The 23,669-nt window shown below is 45.2% G+C and overlaps 1 protein-coding gene across 14 annotated transcripts in view; it reads left to right on the top strand.

Moving 5' to 3' along the window:
* The window catches only part of Tsga10 (testis specific 10), a 291,349-nt gene that overhangs the window by 238,707 nt on the left and 28,973 nt on the right, over positions 1 to 23,669 (top strand). For all 14 annotated transcript variants that reach the window (XM_078028531.1, XM_078028528.1, XM_078028529.1 and 11 more), the window contains 5 exons: positions 3,645 to 3,724; positions 14,346 to 14,514; positions 18,559 to 18,694; positions 19,517 to 19,678; positions 23,353 to 23,565. In XM_078028531.1, the coding sequence (XP_077884657.1) occupies positions 3,645 to 3,724; positions 14,346 to 14,514; positions 18,559 to 18,694; positions 19,517 to 19,678; positions 23,353 to 23,565 (760 nt within the window). The remainder of the gene's footprint in view (positions 1 to 3,644; positions 3,725 to 14,345; positions 14,515 to 18,558; positions 18,695 to 19,516; positions 19,679 to 23,352; positions 23,566 to 23,669) is intronic.

Raw genomic sequence — 23,669 nt, 5'->3', positions numbered from 1 at the left:
CCCATGAGAGGCACTGTCTTGACGGAGCAGCTAAAGGAGGGCAAGGTCTTGGCTCCTTGCCATCTTGCTTTCTGAGTCTGGTTTCCTTCTCGCTTGTCCATGACTTTTCCTGGGGTCAGGGAACGTGCATTCAGAAGGGTACAGCGGAGGCGGTGTTCCCTTGCCACCGCCATGGGCACTTGCACCTGGCATGCCCACGTTGAAAAGGACCTTTTCTGTCTCTGCGCCCTGCAGTCTCACAGGGCAGACCTTCCTCTTGAGTATGTTTTTATCAATTACCCAGAAGTGGTGTGGGTCCATCACGCTCCCAGGATAAGGAGGCTCCGTCCGGGGTCAACAGTGCTGTGACTTGTGGTGGCTTTAAAGCGGACCCTATGCACAGGCAGACTGTGCTATTGACACTCACCTGCTGCCAGCCTGGTCAGTCCTGTGTTCTGGTGATGCCTTTGTCCCTGGACAGGAACATCTGGGAAGATTTGAGCCGCAGTGGTCCACGCAGTACTATGTGCTGTGTTTTGGTCCCACTGAATTCAAGCGTCATTATCCCCCTCTTGTACATGAGGGGACTGAGCCCCGGCAGTGGTAGATGTCGGGGACATCCTGACATCCAGGTCTTTGTGCGGTTCCTCTGCATGTTATTATGGTATGTTTTAGTCAGCTTTTTCGCTGCTGTGAATAAAAGATCTGACCAGAACAATCTTAGGGAAGAAGAGTTTACTCGAGGGCTCCCAGTTTCCGAGGTCTCAGTTCCTGGGAGGCCGGCTGCATTCCTTGGGGCTCCAGTGGAGGCTGCCCATCATGGTGGCAGAGTGTGGCCGAGGGAAGCAGCTCACATGGTGAGCAGAGAGAGAGACCCCACTGCCAGGTACAAATCTATACCCCAAAGCCCACCTCCTCCAGCCACACCCACCCCTTCAGTTGCCACCCAGTTCATCCCTATCAGGGGATTAATTCACTGATGGGGTTAAGACCCTCACAACCCCATCATTTCTCCTCTGAACCTTCTTGCTTTGTCTCACCTGTGAGCTTCTGGGAGACACCTCACACCCAAACCACATGTGTGTACGAGCATGAAAACGTTTGGAACAGGAAACATGAGCAGGTACTGAAACTTCCCCTGTGGGCTGAACCCCACTGGCCGTCTTTCATTTATGGGTGGCTTCTGCTTCTGTGAATCTGCCGGCCACTGTGGCATCTGCTGGTGACAGACTGCTTGAAGAGGGTGGAAGGACCCACATCCCTCGACCTCCCCCTGTCCCCTACCTGCTCCCGAGCCCTCTGCCCTGTGTGACTTTATCACAGCCACGTCATTCAACTCGGGGAGAAGCAAGTCTGTCGTGCTCTAGGCTGGTGGGATGGAAATGGGGTGCTCTCCACATACTCGGCCAGGGAGGGCCATGCACACCTGTCACACACCCCTGCTCATCACCGCTACCTTCCCAATCTCAGCTGTTTTATTTGCCAGAGGGGACTGGACATTTTGCAGATAGCATCATGGTTTCTCCCGAGTTCCCCTTTCCCTGTTCGTTGACACATCATGACAGACTCAAACCCCTTCCCTCGGACTGAGATACCCTGTCAGACCCAGTGGAGGGTTTCCCAGGGCCTCCCTGAACCCTCAATTCTGACCTGACTCTGGACTTGGCAAGCAGAGCCATTTCAGTGGGAGATTCTGTCCCTTGGATTTCCCTGCTTCTCTTGAGCTCCTCTGGAGACACTTAGGACTCTCTCCTTTACTAGGGCAGCACCTGCAGGAGCTGGGTCTCACCTGTTGCTGTGCACCTGCCTGTGCTGGGGACACAGTCAACGTGAGCCTTCCGGCAGTCTTCTTCACTACCTTGGCCAGGTTAATAAACTGTCTACCATGGTGTATGTTCCCATCTCCAGAGTGTGAACCCTCAAAGCCCTCGAGGATCAAATGAGATGATTCAGATAACAGTGCTGCATGCTCAGTAAGTCATTTGCATAAATCAGCTGTCATTGTGGTTAACTCCAGATTTAAGCAGCGGAAGGCTCTTGCACTTTTGCTTTCTAGCTCGGTGGCACCCTTGGCAGATGGTACCCGGGGTCGTAGCTGGTGATTCTTAACCAACCCTCGCTGTCTTCACTCTCCTTCCTGCCCCTGGGGTTTCCTTCTCCATCATGTTCTGCTCTGAATGCACCGACAGCCACCCACTCCTCCAACAAACAGTTTCACCAAGCAGCAAGACACTCGGACATCAGGGGGCTGCTGACTGACTGACATCTTACAGGAGCTACGGTCTTTGTGTCAGGTCACAACTGTGACCCTTATAATGCTGCTGCTGTTTGCACTCTCTGTCACTTTGATAACGAACACAGTGAAAACAAGGCTCTTCTTTAAAGCCTAAAAACACTGGTCAAGGATTTGAAAAAGGACTATTTCTGTCCCACCCTCCTTTTATACATAATGACAGCATGATCGTGAGTCAGATGGTGAGGTTCCAAGAGAGCTTCTGGCAGAGCTGACATGATACCAGGCGTTTTTGTGAAGCCAGATCATATGAAAATTGAGAACCGAAGCTGGTGAAGCTTTGTTCAGCTTTTAAGGAATTGTCTAGGAGGGAGAGCAGACACTTTGACATTGACTTTAAAGGAGACATAAATGTTAGCACCAACTCTGGTGCGCAGGCTCGCGCCTCTGTTTCCTTTCCTCTACTGAGTCTTTGTATTTCTCTCATCGTTTTACATTTTGTTCCATGTTCAAGTTGTAGGTGTGAACTGGTTAAGTAGCTGAACCTCTTGTTTTAAGCGTGATGATCCAGTCTTTCCTGGTTAGAAATAGGTGTCCAGATAAATGACGAGTCAGTACTTGGAGGGACAGTGCACTGTCTCAAGGTCAACCATAGGAGGCAAGCCCAGTAGCTCAGTACCCTGCAGCAGGAATATGGTCTGGTAAGTGTTGGTTTGATTTCCATGAAGAGTCAGAGGGGTTTTTTTATTATTATTTTTTAGGAAGATGCCAAATCCATATGGATGAAATGATAATAATGTCTGGTGTGATTTGCTTTGAAACAATCTCATGAGAGGGGCTGCTGGGGTAAAGATGAAGCAGGGGTTGGCCCTCTATTAACTTCATCATCTGTATGCAGCCATGAAAATAACCCTTATCAAGAATTTTTAAGATGATATAAGTAAGAAAATCAGAAAGTCCAACGTCCTAGTGTGTGCACGTACATAAAATATTTGTGTAAAAATAAACATTGGAAGGAGATTAAAACATTAATTGTGGTTATCCTTGGTTGGTGGGATTATGTGTGATCTCCATTCTGTTTTCCAGACTCCTTACAGGAAACGTGAAGAAGAACATAACTTCTCAAAGTGGGAGCAAAAACACTTTTTAAAGAAAGGATCTTAGCCTGTATTGTGTAAATGAGGGACACGTTTGTTTCAGTTATGTTTTCCATTAAACTGCTCAGGTCAGCAATTAGAGACACACTTATGTGGTGACTTATCTCGTGGCTGTGAGCGTGTTTGGGGCCTGCACTGCCCTCTGCCCTGTGCGCGCTCTTTGTAGGGGTGTGTACAGGCAAGGCCATGGGCAAGAGCAATCACCACTCCCTTTATGTTCATTGGTAACTTCTGCTCAATATGTTCCTTTAACACAAATTTCTGTCTGATTTCAGTGAGCTGGACATGATTTCCACGAGGGTCATGGACATCAAGCTTCGGGAGTCTGCAGAAGGCCTCGGGGAGGACAGCACAGGTAAGGCCCTGGCTTCCCCTGGGAAGGGCCCTTGCTTGGTGCTGGGGCAAGGGAAGGAGCCGATTGAAGACGGGGCTGTGTATGAGAGAGAGCGGCCAGTCCCCCGTGTGCTCAGACATCCTTTGGTCCCCACACTGACTAGGAGCACGTCCACGTTATCTGAGGAAACTTGGAGCCGTGTTCCCTGTGTCTCTGTCAAACATAGGGGCTTTTCATGTCATTTTCCTCTTCCTGGAAGTGAGTATGTCCCCATGTTTGACTTAAAAGCAAAAGAAAGGGGCCCAAAGGGAATTATTTGTCACCTAAAATTATCTAAAGGTATCTGTAGAAGCCTTTGCAAAGCACGGATGGCCTCATCATCCATCAAAAATAATCTCATCAAGAGAAAGCCTTTGATCCCTCTCTTGTGATTTTTATTCTCCTCCAGGATGTGTTTATTATGGCCTTTCCTGAGCTAAATTCCAGGCCCATGATTCATCATCTCAGAGCACCTTCCAGGAGTTACTCAATTATGTGATTGGCTCACTGCTATCCACATATTGCTATTTACGTCTTGATGGAGTTGTAAAATTGACATTAAGAAATAAAGATCTCCCCACAATGTACCTTTCCCTGGTAACTATCTGTATTCCCCTTATCTCATTAACAAAGGCCTCCAGCTGTCTGTCCTTCAAAGTCAAGATACCAGTAGTGATTTTCTTTGATATAGTTCGGGAAGAATGGCTTCCAGTAATAGGAAATCCTATCAGCTAGAGCTTACTAATTTTAGTAAGCTCTATCTCATATGTTCTATGATGCATAGATACTTCTTATTCTATATTAGAACCATTCTTCTCTGTCACATTTTAATAGATACCAAATAAACCCAAATATAAGGTGAGTTTTTAAGATTATCCCTGAGGGGAAAAAAAAATGGAGTTTTTAATTTTCTCATATTATGGGGCATTGATTGAATCAGTCCTTATTTTCAATAATAGCATTTGAATAAGCATCATTAATACCATAAGTACATGTCATTATCCTGAAACTTATCAATAAATGCTAGTATTGAATACTTACAGAGCTCACCATGAAGAATCAATTTTACAAAAGAAGGGGAGGAACTAACTATTCTTTTATTTTCAAATAATGATGAGCTTGAGGACAGGGTTGTGGTTCAGTGGTAGAGCACTTGCTGAGCATGCATGAGGCACCATATAAAAATAAATAATAAAGGTATTGTGTCCACCTACAACTAAAAATATTAAAATAATAATAATAATAATAATGAGCTTAGGGTAGTAACAACATTCCTTTCCACCCGTAATTTAAAAATATAGGGCTGGGGATATAGCTCAGTTGGTAGAGGGCTTGCCTCACATGCACAAAGCTCTGGGTTCAATCCCCAGCACCACATACACACACACACAAAAATTTAAAAATATAGATAAGAACATTATTCATGATGTTTTTAAAAGTAAGAAATAATGAGGCCAGAATTAAAAGAAAAATGGTAACCCAGAAAGATAAATGAGTATTTTTGCTCTCAGAGCTTATTAATCAGTCTTGGAAATTTTGAATTTCACTATCCTAACTACATAGGGTGGGATATAGGAGAGGGGGTCAGAAGACAAAGTGCAGCCCCCATACAAGGTGGACCCTCTAATAGAAGACCATCCTTACAATGAGCTGGGAGCCCAAGGAGCACAAAATCTGTGAACCATGGTTAAACCAATCCTTTTGTGGATTTGCAGCTTGAGTTTGCATCACTCTGCTTTTGAACTCGGTTAATGGTACTCCTAGACCAGGAAGAAACCCGGGTGCTTTGCAGAAGCCATCTTCTGTAAAGGAAAGTGTCTTCTGTCTAGGCTTCAAATTATAACAGAACATAATACTTTCAGTACTAGGACAAGCATATAGTTAGCGATGACCAGGTGTATAGGCAACAGGGCACCATGAACAAGAACCAACATGCTGTGGGTTGAATCCGGCCTCCTCGAATCAACATGCTGAAGTGCCCAGTATGTAACCTTATTAGGTATTTAGTTAAGATGTGATCATCCTGAAACAGGGTGGGTTCCTAATTCAGTATGAATAATGTCCAAATAAAAAGGGGAAATTTGAACACAGACATGTACATGGTGAGAGTGTAATGTGCACATGAAGGCAAAGATTGGGGTGATGCATCTACAAGCTAACGAACACCAAAGATCGCCAGCATACTACTAGAAATTAATTAACAGAAGTGGTGCAGATGTGCCATCACAGCCCTCAGAAGGATCCAAACATGCCAGTACCACCTTGATTTTGGCTTTTCAGCTCCAGAACCATGAGACAATTTGTTTCTGTTAAGTCACCCAGTTTGTGGTACTTTGTACAGCTACCTTAGCAAACTAATACATAGCAGGAACAAGAAAACTCATATGATAAAAGCATCAGATGTCAGAATTTTCAAATGCATACTATAAAATATGATGTGTATGGTTTGAAAATATCTGGAAGTTCCAAGAAACCATAAAAACTAACATGGCACCCAGCCAGTGCAATAAGGCAAGAAAAATAAATTAAAGGCATTGAGATAGAAAGAAGAGATAAAACTGTATTTGCAGATGACCTGATTATCTAAAATATACAAAGTATCCAAAACTGTTAAGTTTAGCATATTCATAAAATATTAAATCATAATATAAAAAATCGGTTATATTTCTATATACTAGCAATGAACATTTGAAAAATTGAAATCTTGAAAAGTACCATATGTAATAGCATCAAAAATTTAAAATACTTAGGTATATATGTAACTAAAATGTATGCAGGATTTGTATACTGAAAAGATACAAATGATTATTTAAAGAAATTAAAAAGACCTAAATACATGGAGAGATATACCATGTTTATGGATTGAAAAACTCCATGTTGCTAAAATGTTAATTCTCACCAAATTGAGCTGCAAATGGTGTGTTAGTACATGTAGGTATAGTGCAGTTTTCAAGTCAGCTATGAAAGTCAGGGATACAGTTAGTTTGATACTTTGTTGTAGGAATATCAATCAGTAACTTTTTTCTTTTTCTTTTTTGTTTTATTTTTCAGATGTGAGAATCAAACCTAGGGCTTTGGGTATGCTAGGTACATGCTGTACTACTGAGATATAACCCCACACTGTAATAGTGTAATCATTTTTTTATTTCCATGAAGATTCAGATTTTTTTTTTTTATTTAGGAAGAAGCCAACTCTATAGGATTGAAATGAAAATAGTGTGTGAGATGTTTTGCTTTGAAATAACCTATGGGTAGTGGGGAGGAAATGGGTAAATATGAAGCAATCAAAATCCCAGCAGGATTTCTAGGAGTTACTGGCAAGCTGACTCTAAAATTTATACGAAAAGAGAAAGAACTTCAACAGGTAAAACAATTTTGAAAAATAGAAAGTTGGAGGACTCACCACAGTACTTATTTCAAACTTACTATAAAGCTACTAATCAAGCAGAAAGATAAGATGTATGGAAATAGATAGAACAAAGTAGAGTCCAAAAATAGATCCATATGACAATGATCAGTTGATTTTTGAGAAAGTTGCAAAGGTGATTCACTAAATGGTGCCAGAACAATTGAACACCCATTTGTAAAAAAAATGAGCATTGATTGATACCTCACTGATTATAAAAAAGTTAACTCAATATATCCTAGACATAAATGTAAAACTATAAAGTCTTTAAAAGAAAGCTTAAGAGAGAATATTTTTGACTTTAGATTAAGGAAGAGTTCCAAGATATGATGCCTCAGTCCATAAAAGGAAAAAAAAATCAATAAGTGAGACTTCATCAAAATTGACACTTTTGCTCTGAGAAAGATACTGTTAAGATAAAAATACAAATCAGACTGGGAGAAAATATTTGTAAATCTCACTTGATGAAACATTTACATCCAGCATATATTTGAAGTCATCAACTTTCATTTTTTTTACTGTTTTTAAATAAGTGTATTTATTTATTTTAATTAGGTGTATATGACAGCAGAATGCATTTTGATTCATTGTACACAATTGCAGCAAAACTTTTCATTTCTCTGATTGTACAACGATGTAGCGTCGCACCCTGTGTGCAGTCATACATGTACCTAGGGTAATGATGTCCATCACATTCCACCATCTTTTCTGCCCCCATACCCACTCCCCTCCTCTCCTTCCCCTTTTCCCCATCAAAGTTCTTCCATTTTTTCCCATACCTCCCCCCATTATGGATCAGCATCCACTTATCAGAGAGAACATTCAAAAACAATAAAACAAACCTATTTACAAAATGGGCAGATCTTAGAAGATGTTTTTATCTAAGAAGAAACACTCAACATCTAGTCATTAGGTAATGCAAATTGAAACAGCAACGAAACACGCTACACAACTATTAGAACATCTTGAAAGAAATCCTCTGAGCAGCGCTGGTGAGGAGGCATTGCTGGTAGGAATGTAAGATGGTATAGCCGATCTGGAAAAGATTTTGGCAAATTTCATATAAAGTACATGCACTTAGCCTATGACTCAGTAATCCCACTCCCTCATATTTACCAAACAGCAGTGAAAACATGGTTACACAGAAGCCAGTAGCAAGATTATTCATAATTGCTAAAAACTGAAAAGAATTCAGATGTCCTTCAACTGGTTGGATGGTTCAGCAAACAGTGTATCCATCCAATGGAATACAACTCAGCAGTGAAGAGGAACAAACTATGGGGAGACATGGAAATACTGCATGAATCTCTAAGTGAAAGAAGCCAGAATCGAAAGGTCATATACTGTATGACTTACTCTGTTCTGGTTTAGATACGAGGTGTCCCCCAAAAGCTCTATTTTGTCCTTGCTGAGTGGAACTCTCTCTGCTTCCTGGTGTGATGTCTTGAACTGCTTTCTTCCACCACACTCTTCTGCCATGATGTCACTTGAGCCCTGAGGAAAAGGAACTGAGGAACTGTGTGTGGACTGAGGCCTCCAAAACCGTGAGCCCCCAGATGAACTTTTCCTCCACTGAAATGGTTCTTGTCAGGTGTTTGGTCACAGCAGCAAAAAAGCCAACCAAAACACCCTTGATACGACCTTGAAGAGGCAAGGCTGTCGGAACAGAGATCCGTGGACGCCAGGGGTTAAATACGGGCGGAAGATTTAACTACTTGAGGAAATTTGGGGGCGGATGTCCTGTACAGCTCTGCATCTGGACTGTGGGGATAAATACGCAACTCTGTGTGCACTAGAAAGAGTGCGTGTGCCGGGGATCAAACCCAGGGCCTTACAAATGCTAAGCACACACTGTGTGACTGAGCCATGCCCCAGCCTGAAAGAGGGTTTTTTGTTTTTTTGTTTTTTTTTTAGTTGAAAACATTTTTCTGGAATTGAATTAAAAAAACAAAGATGTCCCAATCCACAGATTTAAAAACCCAATGAATCCCAAGAAGACTAAATAAAAGGCAATCCATCCATATAGTATAAAACTGCAGAAAACCAAAGCCCAAACTAACAATCCTAAAATCAGTCAGCAGAAGAAATTGCTTCTGAAGGAACAAAATACTGATGGCGGACTTCCCAACAGGACAGAACCCACAGCACCATGCAATAATGGCTTCAGGATATTATTAGAAAAATGACTGTCAGCCTAGACCTCTGAGCCCAGGAAAGACAGGGATCAGGAATGAAGGAGAAATAAAGGCATCTTCAAACCAAGGAAACCTGAGTTTGCCACCGTTGGACCCCAGGAAAGCAGATTCTGCAGGAAGCTGCCTTTGGCAGAAGGAACTTCCTGGTGGAAGTCCTGGATGCAAGAAGGACTCAAGGCCAAGGAAGTAATAGTGTCGCAAAGGGGATCCAAGTGTTCTAAGGTCCATGCATGGTCCTGCGATAGAACGTGCCCACTCTGCCGGGTAACCACTGCCAGAACAGAAACAAAAGGCAAGGCTTCCAAACTTGTGATGGGAACCATGCAAACAGTCAGTTAATCCAAGAGAAGACAAGAGTGGAGACTGAGAAAACAGACCAAAGAGGGTAGACTTATTTTGACTGATATATCAGTGATCACTGCGAGGACAAACGGACCGATGAATTTTCCCACCTCAGTAAGGCGGCCAGAGTGCATTCCTAAAACTGTAAGTATATGAATCTTCAGTACAAGGGTTCAGAAAATTAAGGATGGTGAAAGAACAAAAATACACCTTGTGAGCCCTGGGCAGAAAGAAGGCGGCAAAGCCATATTCATATTAGTCAAAATAGCATTTATGGCAAAAAGCCTAACTGGAAAATAAAGAGGGCCATTTTATAAAAGCTTCAACTCCCCAGCAAAATAATGATTTTGCATTTCTATGTATTAAGATAATGTCAAAAAATTATATAAAGTAGAAGTTGATAATTAAATAGATAAGAAAATCTACGATCCATAGGTTAGTTTCTTTTACGTCTCTTTCTGAAATTGATAGAACAAATATGTATACTATTTTATTAGTAAAGACAAAGTATTTGTACAGGTCTAATCAAGGAGGAAAAGGCCTTGTAGTAATCGATCTGTGTTTTAGTCAACTTTCCACTACCGGGACCAGAAGACCTGTCAAGAACAGTGTGTAGAAGGAGACATTTAAACCAGGGGGCTCCTGGTTTCAGAGGTCTCAGTCCACAGAGGGCCGACTCCATTCCTCGGGGCTAGAGGTGAGGCACAGCATGGTGGAAAGATGTGGTGAACGGAAGGGGCTCAAGACACCGCACCAGGAATCAGAGAGTGACTGAGCTCCGCTCACACCATTTAAACCCCAAGCCACCTCCAGTGACCCACCTCCTCCAGCCACTCCCCACCTGCCTACAGTTACCACCCAGTTAATCTCTATAAGGGGATTAATTCATTGATTGGGTTAAGGTTTTCAGAACCCAATCATTTGTCCCCTAAACTTCTTGAATTGTCTCACACATGAGCTTTTGGGGGACACCTCACCTCTAAGCCATAACAACATGTACAGGGCATGGAAGAAAACATATTATTTGAAAGTATAGTAGGAACATTTATAAAAATTGTTGATGCACAAAATAAGTTGAATGGAATCAGATCAGAGGATATTATCTGACCACAATGCAGTAAAGCTCAAAATCAACAATAGAAAGTCCCCGAGTGCATACAATAAAAGAAAGAAAAGAAAAAGAAAATCCCCAAGTACTTGGAAATGCAGACATATTTCTCTAAATAATCCCTACATAGGTCTAAGAAGGCATCATAATGGAAATTAGAAAACATTGTTAACTAAACGGTAATGAAAATACTACATTTCATAACATGTGCATGAAACAGATTTAGAAGAAAGTGCTGCCTTAAATGTGTGTTTTGTAAAAATAGAGAAAATGTCAGATTAATGTTTATTCATCTAAAGAAGTTTTTAGAAGTAGCATAATCAACCCAAAGAAAGTTTACAGAAATGGTAGAGAATAGAAACCAATACAATATAAAATAAACATTCCTCAGACAGAATTGACAAGCCAAACTTTTTTTTGCGGGGACGGGTACTAGGGTTGAACTCGGGGGCACTTGTCCACTGAGCCACATCCCCAGCCCTATTTTGTATTTTATTTAGAGACAGGGTCTCACTGAGTTGCTTAGCACCTTGCTTTTGCTGAGGCTGGCTTTAAATTCAGGATCCTCCCAAGCCGCCAGGATTTCATGCGCCATGGCACCCTGCAAAGCCAAATGTTTTATAAGCAAATTAAAATCAACAAACCTCTGGTGCAATTGATCAAAGAACAAAGAGAAGGCACAGATAATTAACATGAGGCGTGACGAAGCTACAGTACTCCAGAGGAACAGGCAAGATTGTTAGAATTCTTTTGCTAGTAGATTTGAAAATTTGGGGAAAAATGGATAAATTCCTAGAAACATGTAGCTTAAAGCAAATTCAAGAAGTAGAAACCTGGACTAGTCAGACAGCCGTTGAAAAAACTGACCTAGAAAGCTGGCAGAAGAGATAACACATAGATGGCTGACCATTGTCCTTGCAGTTGTACTGGGGGTGGGGGGGTCTCCGTAGCCACACTCTTATCCACACCATTCATGCTATAAGCGGCATCTCTGACCGTCAGCATAGTGGGGCTGTACATTTGTTCAGGTTTTGGGGGCATGTACCAATTTGTTGACGAGGAAAAGGCCAAGAGGTGTCCTGACCAAAGGCAGGAAAGTCTAATCTTCCCAAATGCTGAACCTTCATGAAGAACCATCTGTTGATATCACACATCTGCTGCAGAACTTTCTTTCCTTAGGGAAGGGGCTTGTTCCATCCCTGTGAGAGTAATCCTAAGGGATTCTCCACCTGGAGACCAGACCTGCAGGCTTCCCAGAGGAGCGTTATTACTAACAGGACAGAAATATTCTTGTTTTAAAAGGAATTCCATTTGCAAGATTATTTATCAAAGATTTTCAGCTAAATCCCTTTAACCAGTGTCCACAACCTATGAGGCAGCATCTTGGTGACCTCTGATGTCACCTCCTTCTGTTGGAAGGAGAGGAATGAACTCCGCTGAGCTACTGCGGTGACATCGTGGGGTCCTGGGTATGAGAGAATATGTGGGTGACAAGGAAGGTGACCTCAGAGAAGCGATCATAAAATGTGAAAAAGTATCGCAGATTCTAACAATTCAGGAGGTGTGGCCCAATCTGACTCGGCCCCGCCACAGCCTCTTCCACCATAGGAATGGCCGCCATTGGGTCATTTTCTCACTAAGAGTTATTAGCTCATCATGGCGCTCATGATTCCAGAGCGCCACCTCTTGCCATTAAGGCCAGGCTTCGTCTGATTGTCCTTAGTTCATGTCCAGGATAGATGAAGCATCTGAATGTTTTTTTAATAACTCGAGTAAAGGAGACATGGAATGTCAGACCCAATGACATATTACTCGGCCATCCAAAAAGAATCATATCTTATCATTTGCAGCAAAATGGATACTACAGAGGCAATCAAGTAAAATAAGTCAGATGCAGAAAGATGGGTACTGCATGTTCTCTCTCATATGTGAAAGCTAAAGCTAAAAAATAAAAAAGATCATTCAAAATGAGTAATAGTAATGACTCCAGCCTTGGGAGGTGGCAGGGAGGAGGGCTGGAGGGAGGCTGGATTTCGGCTAACCCAAACACAGACGGAAGAAGTAAGTTCTAGGGTTCCACAGCATAGCAATGAGGGGGCAGTTATAGTTCACAACCATCTATTATATACTTTATTAATGTCTAGAGGAGACACACTTGAAACTCCAAACACAAAATAATGATAAAGATGTGGAAATATAAATTATTCTGATTTTATCAGCATGTTTTGTGTACATGTATTAAACTACTACATTGTACCCCCAAAATATGTATGATGATTAAATGACAACTGAAGATGTTTAAAAATGTTTAAGGAACCTCCAAAAACTTGGAATGGAACCACCATTTGACCTAGCTATCCTACTCCCTGGTCTATACCCAAAGGACTTGAAATCAACATGCTATGGTAATGTAGCCACATCAACGTTTACAGCAGCTCAATTCACAGGAGCTAAGCTATGAAAACAACCTAGATGCCCTTCAACAGATGAATGGATAAAGAAAATGTGGTACATATGCACAGTGGAATATCGCTCAGTCATAAAGAACAATGAAAGGGTGGCATTTGTCAGTAAATGGGTGGAGCTGGAGACTATCATGCTAAGTGAAGTCAGCCAGTCCCCAAAACAAAGGCTGAAATGTTCTCTCTGATGTGTGGATGCTAACACATAATGAAGGGGTGGGGAGGCTAGGGAAGAACAGAGGTATTTTGGATGAGGCAGAGGGGAGTGAAGGGAAGGCTAGTAGAAGGAATCGGACATTATGACCCTATGTGCATATATGACTACGTGACTGGTGTGATTCTACATAGTGTACAACTAGAAGAGTGAGCAGTTATACTCCATTCATGTATGATGTGTCAAGATGCATTCTACTGTCATGTATAACTAATGAGAACAAATTAAAAAAAATATAGGCATCCAAAAAAAATGTTTAAGGAGATGGAAATGTTAATGCCTTATTTGGTCATTACACACTCTACACATGTATTGAATAGCCACACTGCACCCCATGAATTTGCACAATTACAATAATTTTTTAAAAAATACCTTGGGCCGGGGCTGGGATGGTGGCTCAGCGGTAGAGCACTCGCCTAGCATGCCTGGAGCCCTGCGTTTGATCTCAGCACCGCATAAAAATAAATGAATGAAATAAAGGTATTGGGTCCAACTACAACTAAAAAAAATAGATATTAAAAAAATACCTTGGGTCATCACACAGCCTTCACCTGGTCAGAACTTTCGTCGTTGTTGTTTATGAATATTTTAGACGTTAAACCTTGATTTCGTGTGAGAGGGAAGCTCCTGGGGGTTAAAGATTCCATGATCGTGCTCCAAGGCATTCTTGCCTCATCTACTTAAATTTTCTGAATAAACAAACTGGTTTTGTTTCCAGGTGTGCAAGGCTGTAACACCAAGCAAAGGAAGGACTTCTGGAAGCAGGTGGCCAGCGTCAGGCCTGAACCCGAGCTTTCTCTGCTCCACGGGCACCTTGCACACCTGCGCACAAACACACACTCCTGCTGATTATTACTTTTGCTTACCTCCGTATAGGAAAGAAGAAATCTAAATTCAAAACCTTCAAGAAGTTCTTTGGGAAGAAGAAGAGAAAGGAATCGCCTTCATCCACGGGGAACAGCACCTGGAAGCAGAACCCGGCCAAGAGCGAGGTCATTGCCATCGAGTCCGGGCCAGTGGGCTATGACTCCGAGGATGAACTTGAGTAAGTTGCTGTCGAGGCCACGGGGCCCTGCGCTCCGGCTAGAGGGGGGACATCGGGGCTCAGCAGAACCGATCCTCTGTCAGGGTCTTAGTACCGTGCTGGGCAGCCCAGGAGCGGTTCCTCCACACAAGTTATGTCCTTTTTCTTCCTAAACATGGGATGGAGAAAATGTGTGTGTACAGGTGGGGAGGCATGGATAGGTAGATGCTGTGTGCCAGGTGTATTAAATGTCCATTGTCCACGGGTGCAGTGGCACATACCTGTAATCCCAGGAGGCTGAGGCAGGAGGATCCAGAGTTCAGAGCCAGCCTCAGCAATGGCAAGGTGCTAAGCAACTCAGTGAGACCTTGTCTCTAAATAAAATGCAAAATAGGGCTGGGGATGTGGCTCGGTGGTTGAGTGCCCCTGAGTTCAATCCCCAGTACCACAAAAAAAAAAAAAAAAGTCCATGATCCCCCTGGGAGAAGAGGTACCATATGCCATCAAATAAATGAGCCAAATAAGCTGGAGAGAAATTTGGAGGCTACCTGACATCCCGAAGCTGAAAGCCAAAGGATCGGGATGTGGACCTTGGTGTAATGTGACTTAAACCCCTTGAAGACCTTGAGGACCATACGAGAAATGCGTGGCTCTCTAAACTTGAACTCCAACCAATCTAATAAGTATACTTTCTCTGGTCCGAGTCCAGGATGGAGAGAGGAAAGCTTCTTGTTCAGTTTTAGGAAAATCATCCCAAAATACCACTCAGAAGAGACCCAGTGTGGGTGAAACACTGGGGCCGAGGTCTAGTGAAGAAATGCTGGTTTTTGTAACTTGTAGTCCATCAAAATACAGTAACCAGGCACATGTCCCCGTCCCTCCAGCCGTTATTTCTGTGTCTAGAAAGAAACAGGTTGGTTGTCCTGCCGGCTTTTATGTTTTCTTTAAAACATTGGCCTCTGATTTGAAGATGAGATTCCTCAGAGAGCATGAACCTCCTGGGGTCCGGGGTGGGGGGGTGGGAGAACGGGTCCTGGGCCTGAGCCTGCCCACGAGGGCTCCTGGGCCTTCCTAGCTCCAGCCTCTCCCTGTGTGGTTTTATTTTTTAAGGTGTAGAAATTAAATTGACCACGTGGTGGCACCAAACCACCGTAGAGGAAAATTTAGATTCTGCAACTTTAATTTTTTTCCAGTGCTGGCAGGGAGCAGGGCGGGCCATTTGGTGGTGCCTTGTGCAGCATGAGGAACCCACTGCACACAGGCTCTAGGTCCCATGCTCTAGACCCTGAGGGAGCAAGAGTTACCTCACTGGCCAGCCCCAGGGGCATGCTCACCCCCACCCCACCCACCCCATCTCCTAACAGGAGCAAGCCGTCCGTCCTGTGGTTGCAGGCACAGACCTGGGGGAGACCCCTCCTGCCACAGACAGAAGCAGAGCCAGAGGGATGGGCTGGGGGGAAATGACCTGTGCACTTATCACGTCCTCCTCTTAGAAGAAGCCTGAGGAAAGTTGGGGTCAGGCCCTTGGTATCTTTCTATCTCCAGCACGTAGCAGGAAACTGACTTCAATTGCTTGCAAGAGTTTGCCAGGATCCAGGAAAGGATCCCAACTTTCCTTTAGGGGATGGAGTATGACAAGTGACATTTTTCAAGAGTGGTACCGAGGAGGAGACCAGATCCAGATCTTTAGCTTCTGGTTCCTTCCTTTCCTGCTTGCCAGTTAGCTGTTATTGCTCCTAGAGTTTTCTAGTGGGTACAGCTAGGACATTTGTTTGGCTTAAAGAATAATCATTAATTCACTGTTATTTTCATTCAAGTCTTATCTCTTTGATTCTTTGTATTCTCTCCTTTTTTTTTCTATTGGAAATCTTAGCAGAGTTACTCATTTTCTTCATCCTGTAATAAAGTCACTTTGTGCTCCATCCACAGGTGGCCTTTCATGAACATTGCTCTACTCTGTTTCGTTTTGTTTTTAGCCCACATTACTACTGATAGAACTACTAGGTGCAATTTGAAATGTTTGTCTTTGTTGTTCTTAGAATTCATCCTGCCCTGGATGTGGAAGCAAAAGTCATTTGGAGGACTGAGGTTGGGGCTCAGTGGTAGAGCGCTTGCCTCACACATGGGAGGCACTGGGTTCGATCCTCAGCACCACATAAAAATCAACCAATAAATAAAGGTTCAAAAAATAAATCTCTTTAAAAAAAAATCATTCAGACACAGAGTTAAAGGCACCTGAAATCCTGCCTTTCTTTTTGTAGATCTGTCAACAACCTGCTCATTCTTTTCTGTTTTCTAATTTTAGAGATTGCTCTATTTCCCTTCCCTGTCTTTTGTTTATAGGAAACATTTACAGTTTAAAAGACAAAAATTGTAAAGGCAGGTACCTTTGTACCCTGTTTCTCTCTCTAGTTTTCCTTCCCCGAAAAGGAAACCATTCTTCCTCACTTGTGACTTGTCCTTCTGTTTTTATTTACTTTAAAAAAAATTTTTTGTTGTTGTTGATAGACCTTTATTTTATTTGTTTTTACGTGGTGCTGAGAATCGAACCAGGTGCCTCACATACGCCAGGTAAATGCGCTACCGCTGAGCCAGAGCCCCACCCCCTGTTTTATTTTTTTGAAAGCAGAGCACGCACCTGTGTTCATGTATGTTCCTGTGCATGTCCCCGCCCCCTTCTCCCAGAGCTGGTGTGCCCCGAGTGTGGCTGTGTGCCGCTTACTGTACTTCTACAGGTTCCTCTGGCGAGCTGGTGCAGGGAGAGGATCTTTCTTTCAGTCAGAGACAAGAGTCCTCCTCCTAGGATGCTCCTGGAAGATTCTGTTCAACACCCAGAGAAGCATGTTGGCTGCTTCCCCATCTCACAGACATTGCCGTGGTGAATGGCCTTGTTCCCATGGCCTCCTGTGTTTGGCTAGGGTGTCTCTTTGGAGACTTCTTCATTCCACTGGACTCCTAGTGACACCCGAGTGCAGGTGTTTGGGCAGCGCTGTGGTTTCCAGAAGGTGTGTCCATGGGCTGTGCTGCCAGACGAAGATCCAGGTGTGTGTGAGAGAGAGACAGACCTCCGTGTTAGGAGCTTCCTTTGACAGGGAGGGAGAGTTTTTCCCGCTGTGCTGATTCCTTCCAAGAAACGTGAGGACCCCCCCCCCACCTTTCTGGGAGCCAGGGTGCCTACTTGCAAGCTTGCCCCTGCAGGCCAGAGAGTGGAATTAAAGGGAAGCACTGCTGACCAACAGCTTGATCTGCAGTAGGGCAGGGCCACACCTCAGAGCCCCTAATGCCCCAGAGAGGACAGGATGCCCCCGGGGAAGGGCAGGGGTGGAGTTGATGTGCACAAGACCAGCGAATGTAGAGGCTGCTTTCCTTCCTTCACCGTAGTCTCCATCATCTCCTTCCACCTATTGTTCAGGCTGCTGGGAAAATCTTACAGCTCATTCCCACATCCTGTGGACATTTTATGAATGTCCCACGGGTTCAGTTCCAAATCAGATCCTTGAGCTCCAGGTGGGGAAAAGGGCCTGGCATGGCGATGGCAGGAGGGCCCGCCGCTGATGTTTGGGACGTAAGCACAGAGTGGCAAGGATCGCGCCAGGTGATCAGAAGAGGATGCGGCCGTGCAGATGGCAGTTCTCACTACAGACAAGCGGGGACGTATGGTGCCTCCAGCCCGCAGGCCCTCAGCCCACTGGGCAACAGGAGGGGCTGCACATTTGCCCCTGAGCCATGCCCTCCTCCTGCCACATAGGTTTCCCCGCCCTTCCTCCCTGCAGGCTTGGCATCTCCAACCTCACACCTCAGGTTTTCCACTAATGACAAGAATTCGCACAGCCTTCAGATCTCTTAGGAAAATTCCCACCTCTGCGCAGCTCCTAGGAGTAGCCCGAGGTATTTGACGGTTGAGAGGCATAAACGGGAACCCAGAGCTACAGATGAGACACACACCGAGGACTTGCAGGATGTGCCCGGTGCGGTTAACCCACACCGCCCGCCTTTCACTCTGGGTCTTCAGGAGTCGGCGAAGGGGGAGGTGGCCAGGGTCTCACAGTCACTTTTTTATCCCAGGGAGTCCAGGGGCACGCTGGGCAGCCGGGCCCTCTCGCACGACAGTATTTTTATTCCTGAGTCGGGACAAGACCCTGCTCGGCCGGTGCGGGTATTTTCCCAAGAAAATGTGTGCGACCGGATTAAAGCCCTCCAGGTGAGCATTTTCCTTGGCAGTCACCCTTGGTTTGGTTTGGAAGTCAAAATTTTTTTTTTAATATTTTGTTTACTTAGTTGTAGTTGGACACAATACCTTTATTTTATTTTTATGTGGTGCTGAGGATCGGACCCAGGGCCTCACATGTGCTAGGCGAGCGCTCTACTGCTGAGCCACAACCCCAGCCCCTGGAAGTCAAATATTAATCCAGAAGTTTTAAAGTGATTTCTGCTTCATTTGTTTGCTATGTTTTAAAGTAATAGGCACATCACAGAGTCTCCTAAGACTCACCAAGCTGCTTACCCCTGATCTTGATGCATTCTGGGTTACAGTTTAGATGTACAATGAGAGAGATGACAAGCAGGGTAGCACACACCTGTCATCCCAGTGGCTTGGGAGGCTCAGGAAGGAGGATTGCATGTTCCAGGCCAGCCTCAGTTACTTAGTGAGGCCCTGAGCAACTTAGCAAGACTCTGTTCTCAAAAAAAAAAAAAAAATAGTTTGAAAAGGGCTGGGGATGTGGCTCAGTGGTTAAGTGCTCCTGGGTTCAATCTCCAATACCAAAAAGCAAACGACAACCAAATACCTCTCTCTTGGGTTCAATTAAGTTAAGTACTCCTGGGTTCAATCTCCAGTACCAAAGAAAACCAACCAAGAGGAATGACCCCAAGAGCTGGTAGCCGATGCTGTTTCAGCTTAGTGACCCCCGCCAGGCAAGAGTGTTGACGATATTTCCCAAATGAATTAATTGCAGTAGGGAGATTTGTTGATAAATGTTATTGATGAAAATACTAAGAGCAAATGTTCTTTATTTCAATCTAGTTAAAAATACAATGTCATGTGAAAATGGGGCCGCCTCCTCCAGGGGGGCTTCCTGCCAAGCGGGCAGAGGATACCGGCATGAGCTCCGAGGACGATGGGCTGCCCCGGAGCCCCCCTGAGATGTCCCTGCTGCACGACGTGGGTCCGGGCATGACCATAAAGGCGAGTGCAACCTGGGCCCTGACCCTCCATCCACACCAGTCATCCAGGGCTGCTGGAGCTCTGGGGGCTCCTGGGGGCAGCCCAGTCACCTGAGCCTGCAGCCGGCCCTTGGGCTGTGTTTATCTTCATTCTTTGAGCAGAAATTCAGGTCTGGTTAGGAGATGTGGTTTGGATGACATATTTTTGTGATGGTGTTCAAACTGATACCTCGTCTTTCCTGTCCGGGCAGACAGTCAGACCCACAATCTCATTTAAAAGAGGGAGCCCCTTTCTGTGTGTTCTCTGCTACTGGGACGTTGAGTGGAAAGAAGGGAACAGTGAACATGTACATTGGTCTAAACGCCTCGTCCTTGTCTTAGGACCACAAGAGCCTGTTGGTCTAGAATGTGTAGACTCTTACTGGTAAACAGGGCAGCAGAGAGAGTTGGACCGCAGGAGAGTTGATGACCCCAGAGGGGCAGAGAGGGGTGAAGGAGCTGATCCTCATACCCTGCTCCCCATAAAATCCGAGGGGAGGGGCCTGAGCAGGTGAGCTCTTTCTCATGCATAAACACCGTAGCTCGTGCTACTGCTGCTTTCTGAAAATGGTATTTCACTGTAGTACGAACGCTTCACACCCACACAGTGCACTCTGACCTGAGTGATAAAGTAGATGGTTGTTTTACCCGGGTAGATAAGGCTTGCTGTGGACGGATGAGTTGGAATTATTCCAGGTGTGTTGATGCTTGAAAAGCAGATAAAGGTCAGAGTTCGAGTATTAGGGTCATGAACCCGCCCTGGGATCTTTGGAATGCTCTCGCCCCTGGCTGGCCTAGGAGCTGTTCATGGTGGGGCTGCAGATTCTGTGTTGCTCTCAATTATGTTCAGCAACTATTTCAGCTTGGATGCCTATGAGTCCACCACAGACCTAATTTTTTTTTCTTATTTTTTGTTCTTGTGGAGTTGTGGCTTCCATCTCTGATGGGAAGTCAGGACCGTGATGTGACCACTAAGTCACCCCCCGGGTTGGTGCTGTCGTGGAGCTACCTGGAGAATTATTCCCTCCAGATTCCAGCTCAGGGTGAGCATGTCCCAGCTCACTCCCAGAGGTGGGGCCTGTGGTCCAGAGGCTGCCCACACCTCTTCAGCCTCAAGAAGGACTAGAGAATGGCCTGTTTCTGGGCTCTGCCAAGCTGACCCTGCATTTCTTCATACCCTAAAGCACTTCCAGGTACAGTTTCATTGTCACCCTCTCGGGAGCAGACCACGTGGTAGGAGATGGCTTCTTATTCAGCACTGGGTGACTCTCCCTCCTCCCATCCCATGGATCCCTAACTCTCACCCTTCCTACTACTTCTCCTCCTTTAGTGAGGACAGGTAGTAAAGAGGAACAGGTGGCACCTAACCCCATGCATTAGAGAGCCAGCCCAGTTCCAAACCTACTTACACCATGATGTACAATGCCATGGTCAGCCGCGGCGGGGGGCCACTCGTGCTGGACCAGGGCTGACCTTGTTTTTCACAGCATCCCTTCTATGGTAGTTACTGCACACACACACACACACACACACACAGTTTCTGAGATTTTTAAAAAATCAATTATTGGATAATATGCACAATCCATAGCTTCATGAAAACCAAAATTTGAGCCTTTAGGATACAAAAGAAAGAAAAGGAAAAGAAAAATGTACTCTTTTCCAGTCATCACGGATCCCAGAAAGTGTTTTGTACACAGTTGGCTGATTGAGAGGAAAAAGATGATGCATTCTTTAGCAATGTGCTTCTGTAACGGGATATTTAACATAATGGCGCCTTAAATCCCAAGAAGACCGGATTTGGGGCTGTTTAATTTTATCCTGTATGACACCTTCCCTAAGCCCATGTGCTTGACAAAGCCACTTGAGATTATTGTTAAAGAAAAAGAAAAAAAATAAAAGACTTTGGCAGCAAATAGGGACATAGCTACGGTGGTATTTCCTGACAGTGAGTTTTTCAGGAAACACGTGGAATTATTTTTGAAATTCATTGCAGCGTGCGTGAACACAATGAATGAAACCTTACCTGGTGGGGTTTTATATGTCTAACTGGTCATGTTCTAGGTTTCCTGGTATTAAGGTTTTATCAAGCTTTGTCACTTCTTGGAATCCATGTCCTCAGAGGGCCTGGGCAGGGTCGAGTGAGATCAGATAGATGGGTGCTCTCCCTTCCCAGTAGGGCCAGCAGCTTCTCTTCACCCATTGGCCTGGCCCCACCAGCCTTGCTCCCTGATTGATGGCCGTTCATGTGGGCACTGTCCTCAGCCTATTCCTCAAAATGAGCCCCAGTTTGAGGACAAACTTTGGAAAACACTTATGACCTAAGGTCACCCCTTAAAAAATCTCCTGAACCTCAATGCATTTCCTTTGTGCCACATTGTGCACGACTTAGACTAAGTCCTCTGCTTCCAGAAGCAAGACTGCAGGGAACATATAGTGATCAGGAGGAGGCAGTGCAGATGACTCTCTGGATGCTGCCAACTCACCCATGAAGACACAAGCCAGCTTCCCTGCCCCGGCCTCCTCCCCAGAGAGTACCCTCCGTACCCCACCCCGTGAAGTTACACCACAGATCAAAGGCAGAACTCATGATCCTCCTAGTCATAATGGGATTGATCTTCCCAGTTCCCGAGAACTCTCAAAATGACAGTGGGGACAAAAATGAGAGTTCTGAGGACAGAAGAGTCCCCTAATGGCAACATCAGCTGTGACATTGGCGCAAGGTTTACGTGTGGACAGAAGTCAGGGAAGCTAAACTCCATGCCAAGGTCTCCCAGCCAAGAGGTTAAAGTGAGCTGAAGCTAAAACCCAGCAGTACAAGTACAGATTCTCATAGAGGAGGGACAGGGGCTGTTTACCCTTCGGAACCTTTGGGCTGATAGATATGTAGACCAATAAGCAAAAGCTCATGTTTCACACATCTTAGCAGCATAACCCACGTAGACTGCGCTTCGTGAGGGAGTGTGCCATGTTTGATGGTGTCTTAGGGTATTAGGCAGGTGTCTTAGGGTATTGCCCTTGGTCTTCCAGTGAGTGCCAGAACCCCCTTCCTCCCTGGAAACACCTTCTTTCTCTGCTGACCATCAGGTCAATCTATTACAATCCATTAATATACTTTTAACTTACCTGGTGGGGACTTAAAGCCAGATTGCCCCGGGAGGTTGCAGAGCTCTCCAAGAATGAACAAAGGTCCAGGGATAGAATGCTGGGTAGGGCCTTGCCCTTCTGCCTGGACAACCCTGTAGCTTCTGTGCCCTGGCCCCTAAAATCCCAGCTCTCAGCTTCCTTAGACAAAAGCAGATGCCTCTGCCCTTGGAGATCCGGGCTGGACTGGTCCCTCGGGAAGACAGCTGGGGGGTGGGGTGGGGGGGAGAGTGGTCCTGCTCAGGAAGCCTGTTCACAGGCTCTTGCAAGGCCTTGGGAAGGAGTGGAAGGTTTCCAGGGTTTGGCCCAACACTTGGAACTCCCAGCCGTTTCACTTTCTAGAGGAGTATCCTGAATGCTCCCTGTCAAGAGCCAACCTGAACAAGTTTCCCTTCCAGGTAAAAGCCCCAGAGTGTGGGGGCACAATGAAAGGCGAGCCGGTGTGTCTGCGGGCTGTGCCCAGCCCTGTCTTGTCATGAAGCTAATGTTTGGTGTATTGCTCCTTGTCCCATGAAGGTCTCTTTAGTGTCCTCGTCCCGGCCACAGTCTCCAGAGCCCACCAGCGATGCCACCAACTCCTCCCGGACCTCGGAGAGCAGCCTGGCGCCCGTGGCTGATTTCAGCTGCCCCCCAGAACTCTCCTCCTGCCTGGACAACTCTGCAGCCAGGCACAAGCTCCTGGTCAAGCCCCGCAACCAGCGGTCCAGCAAAATGAGGCGGCTGTCTTCGGTAATGGGCTCCTCCTCTGCCCAGGGGCCAGGATGGGTGGGCTGGGTGGCCCCCAGCCCCTACCCCGCCCTCTCCCCCGCTGGCTCACAAGCTCCCTGTGAGCA

Source organism: Ictidomys tridecemlineatus, chromosome 12 (genome assembly GCF_052094955.1).
Source record: "Ictidomys tridecemlineatus isolate mIctTri1 chromosome 12, mIctTri1.hap1, whole genome shotgun sequence".
NCBI classification, from domain to species: Eukaryota; Metazoa; Chordata; class Mammalia; order Rodentia; family Sciuridae; genus Ictidomys; species Ictidomys tridecemlineatus.
The sequence above is the reverse complement of the archived record's forward strand: the minus strand, read 5'-3'. Positions and strand labels throughout refer to the sequence as shown.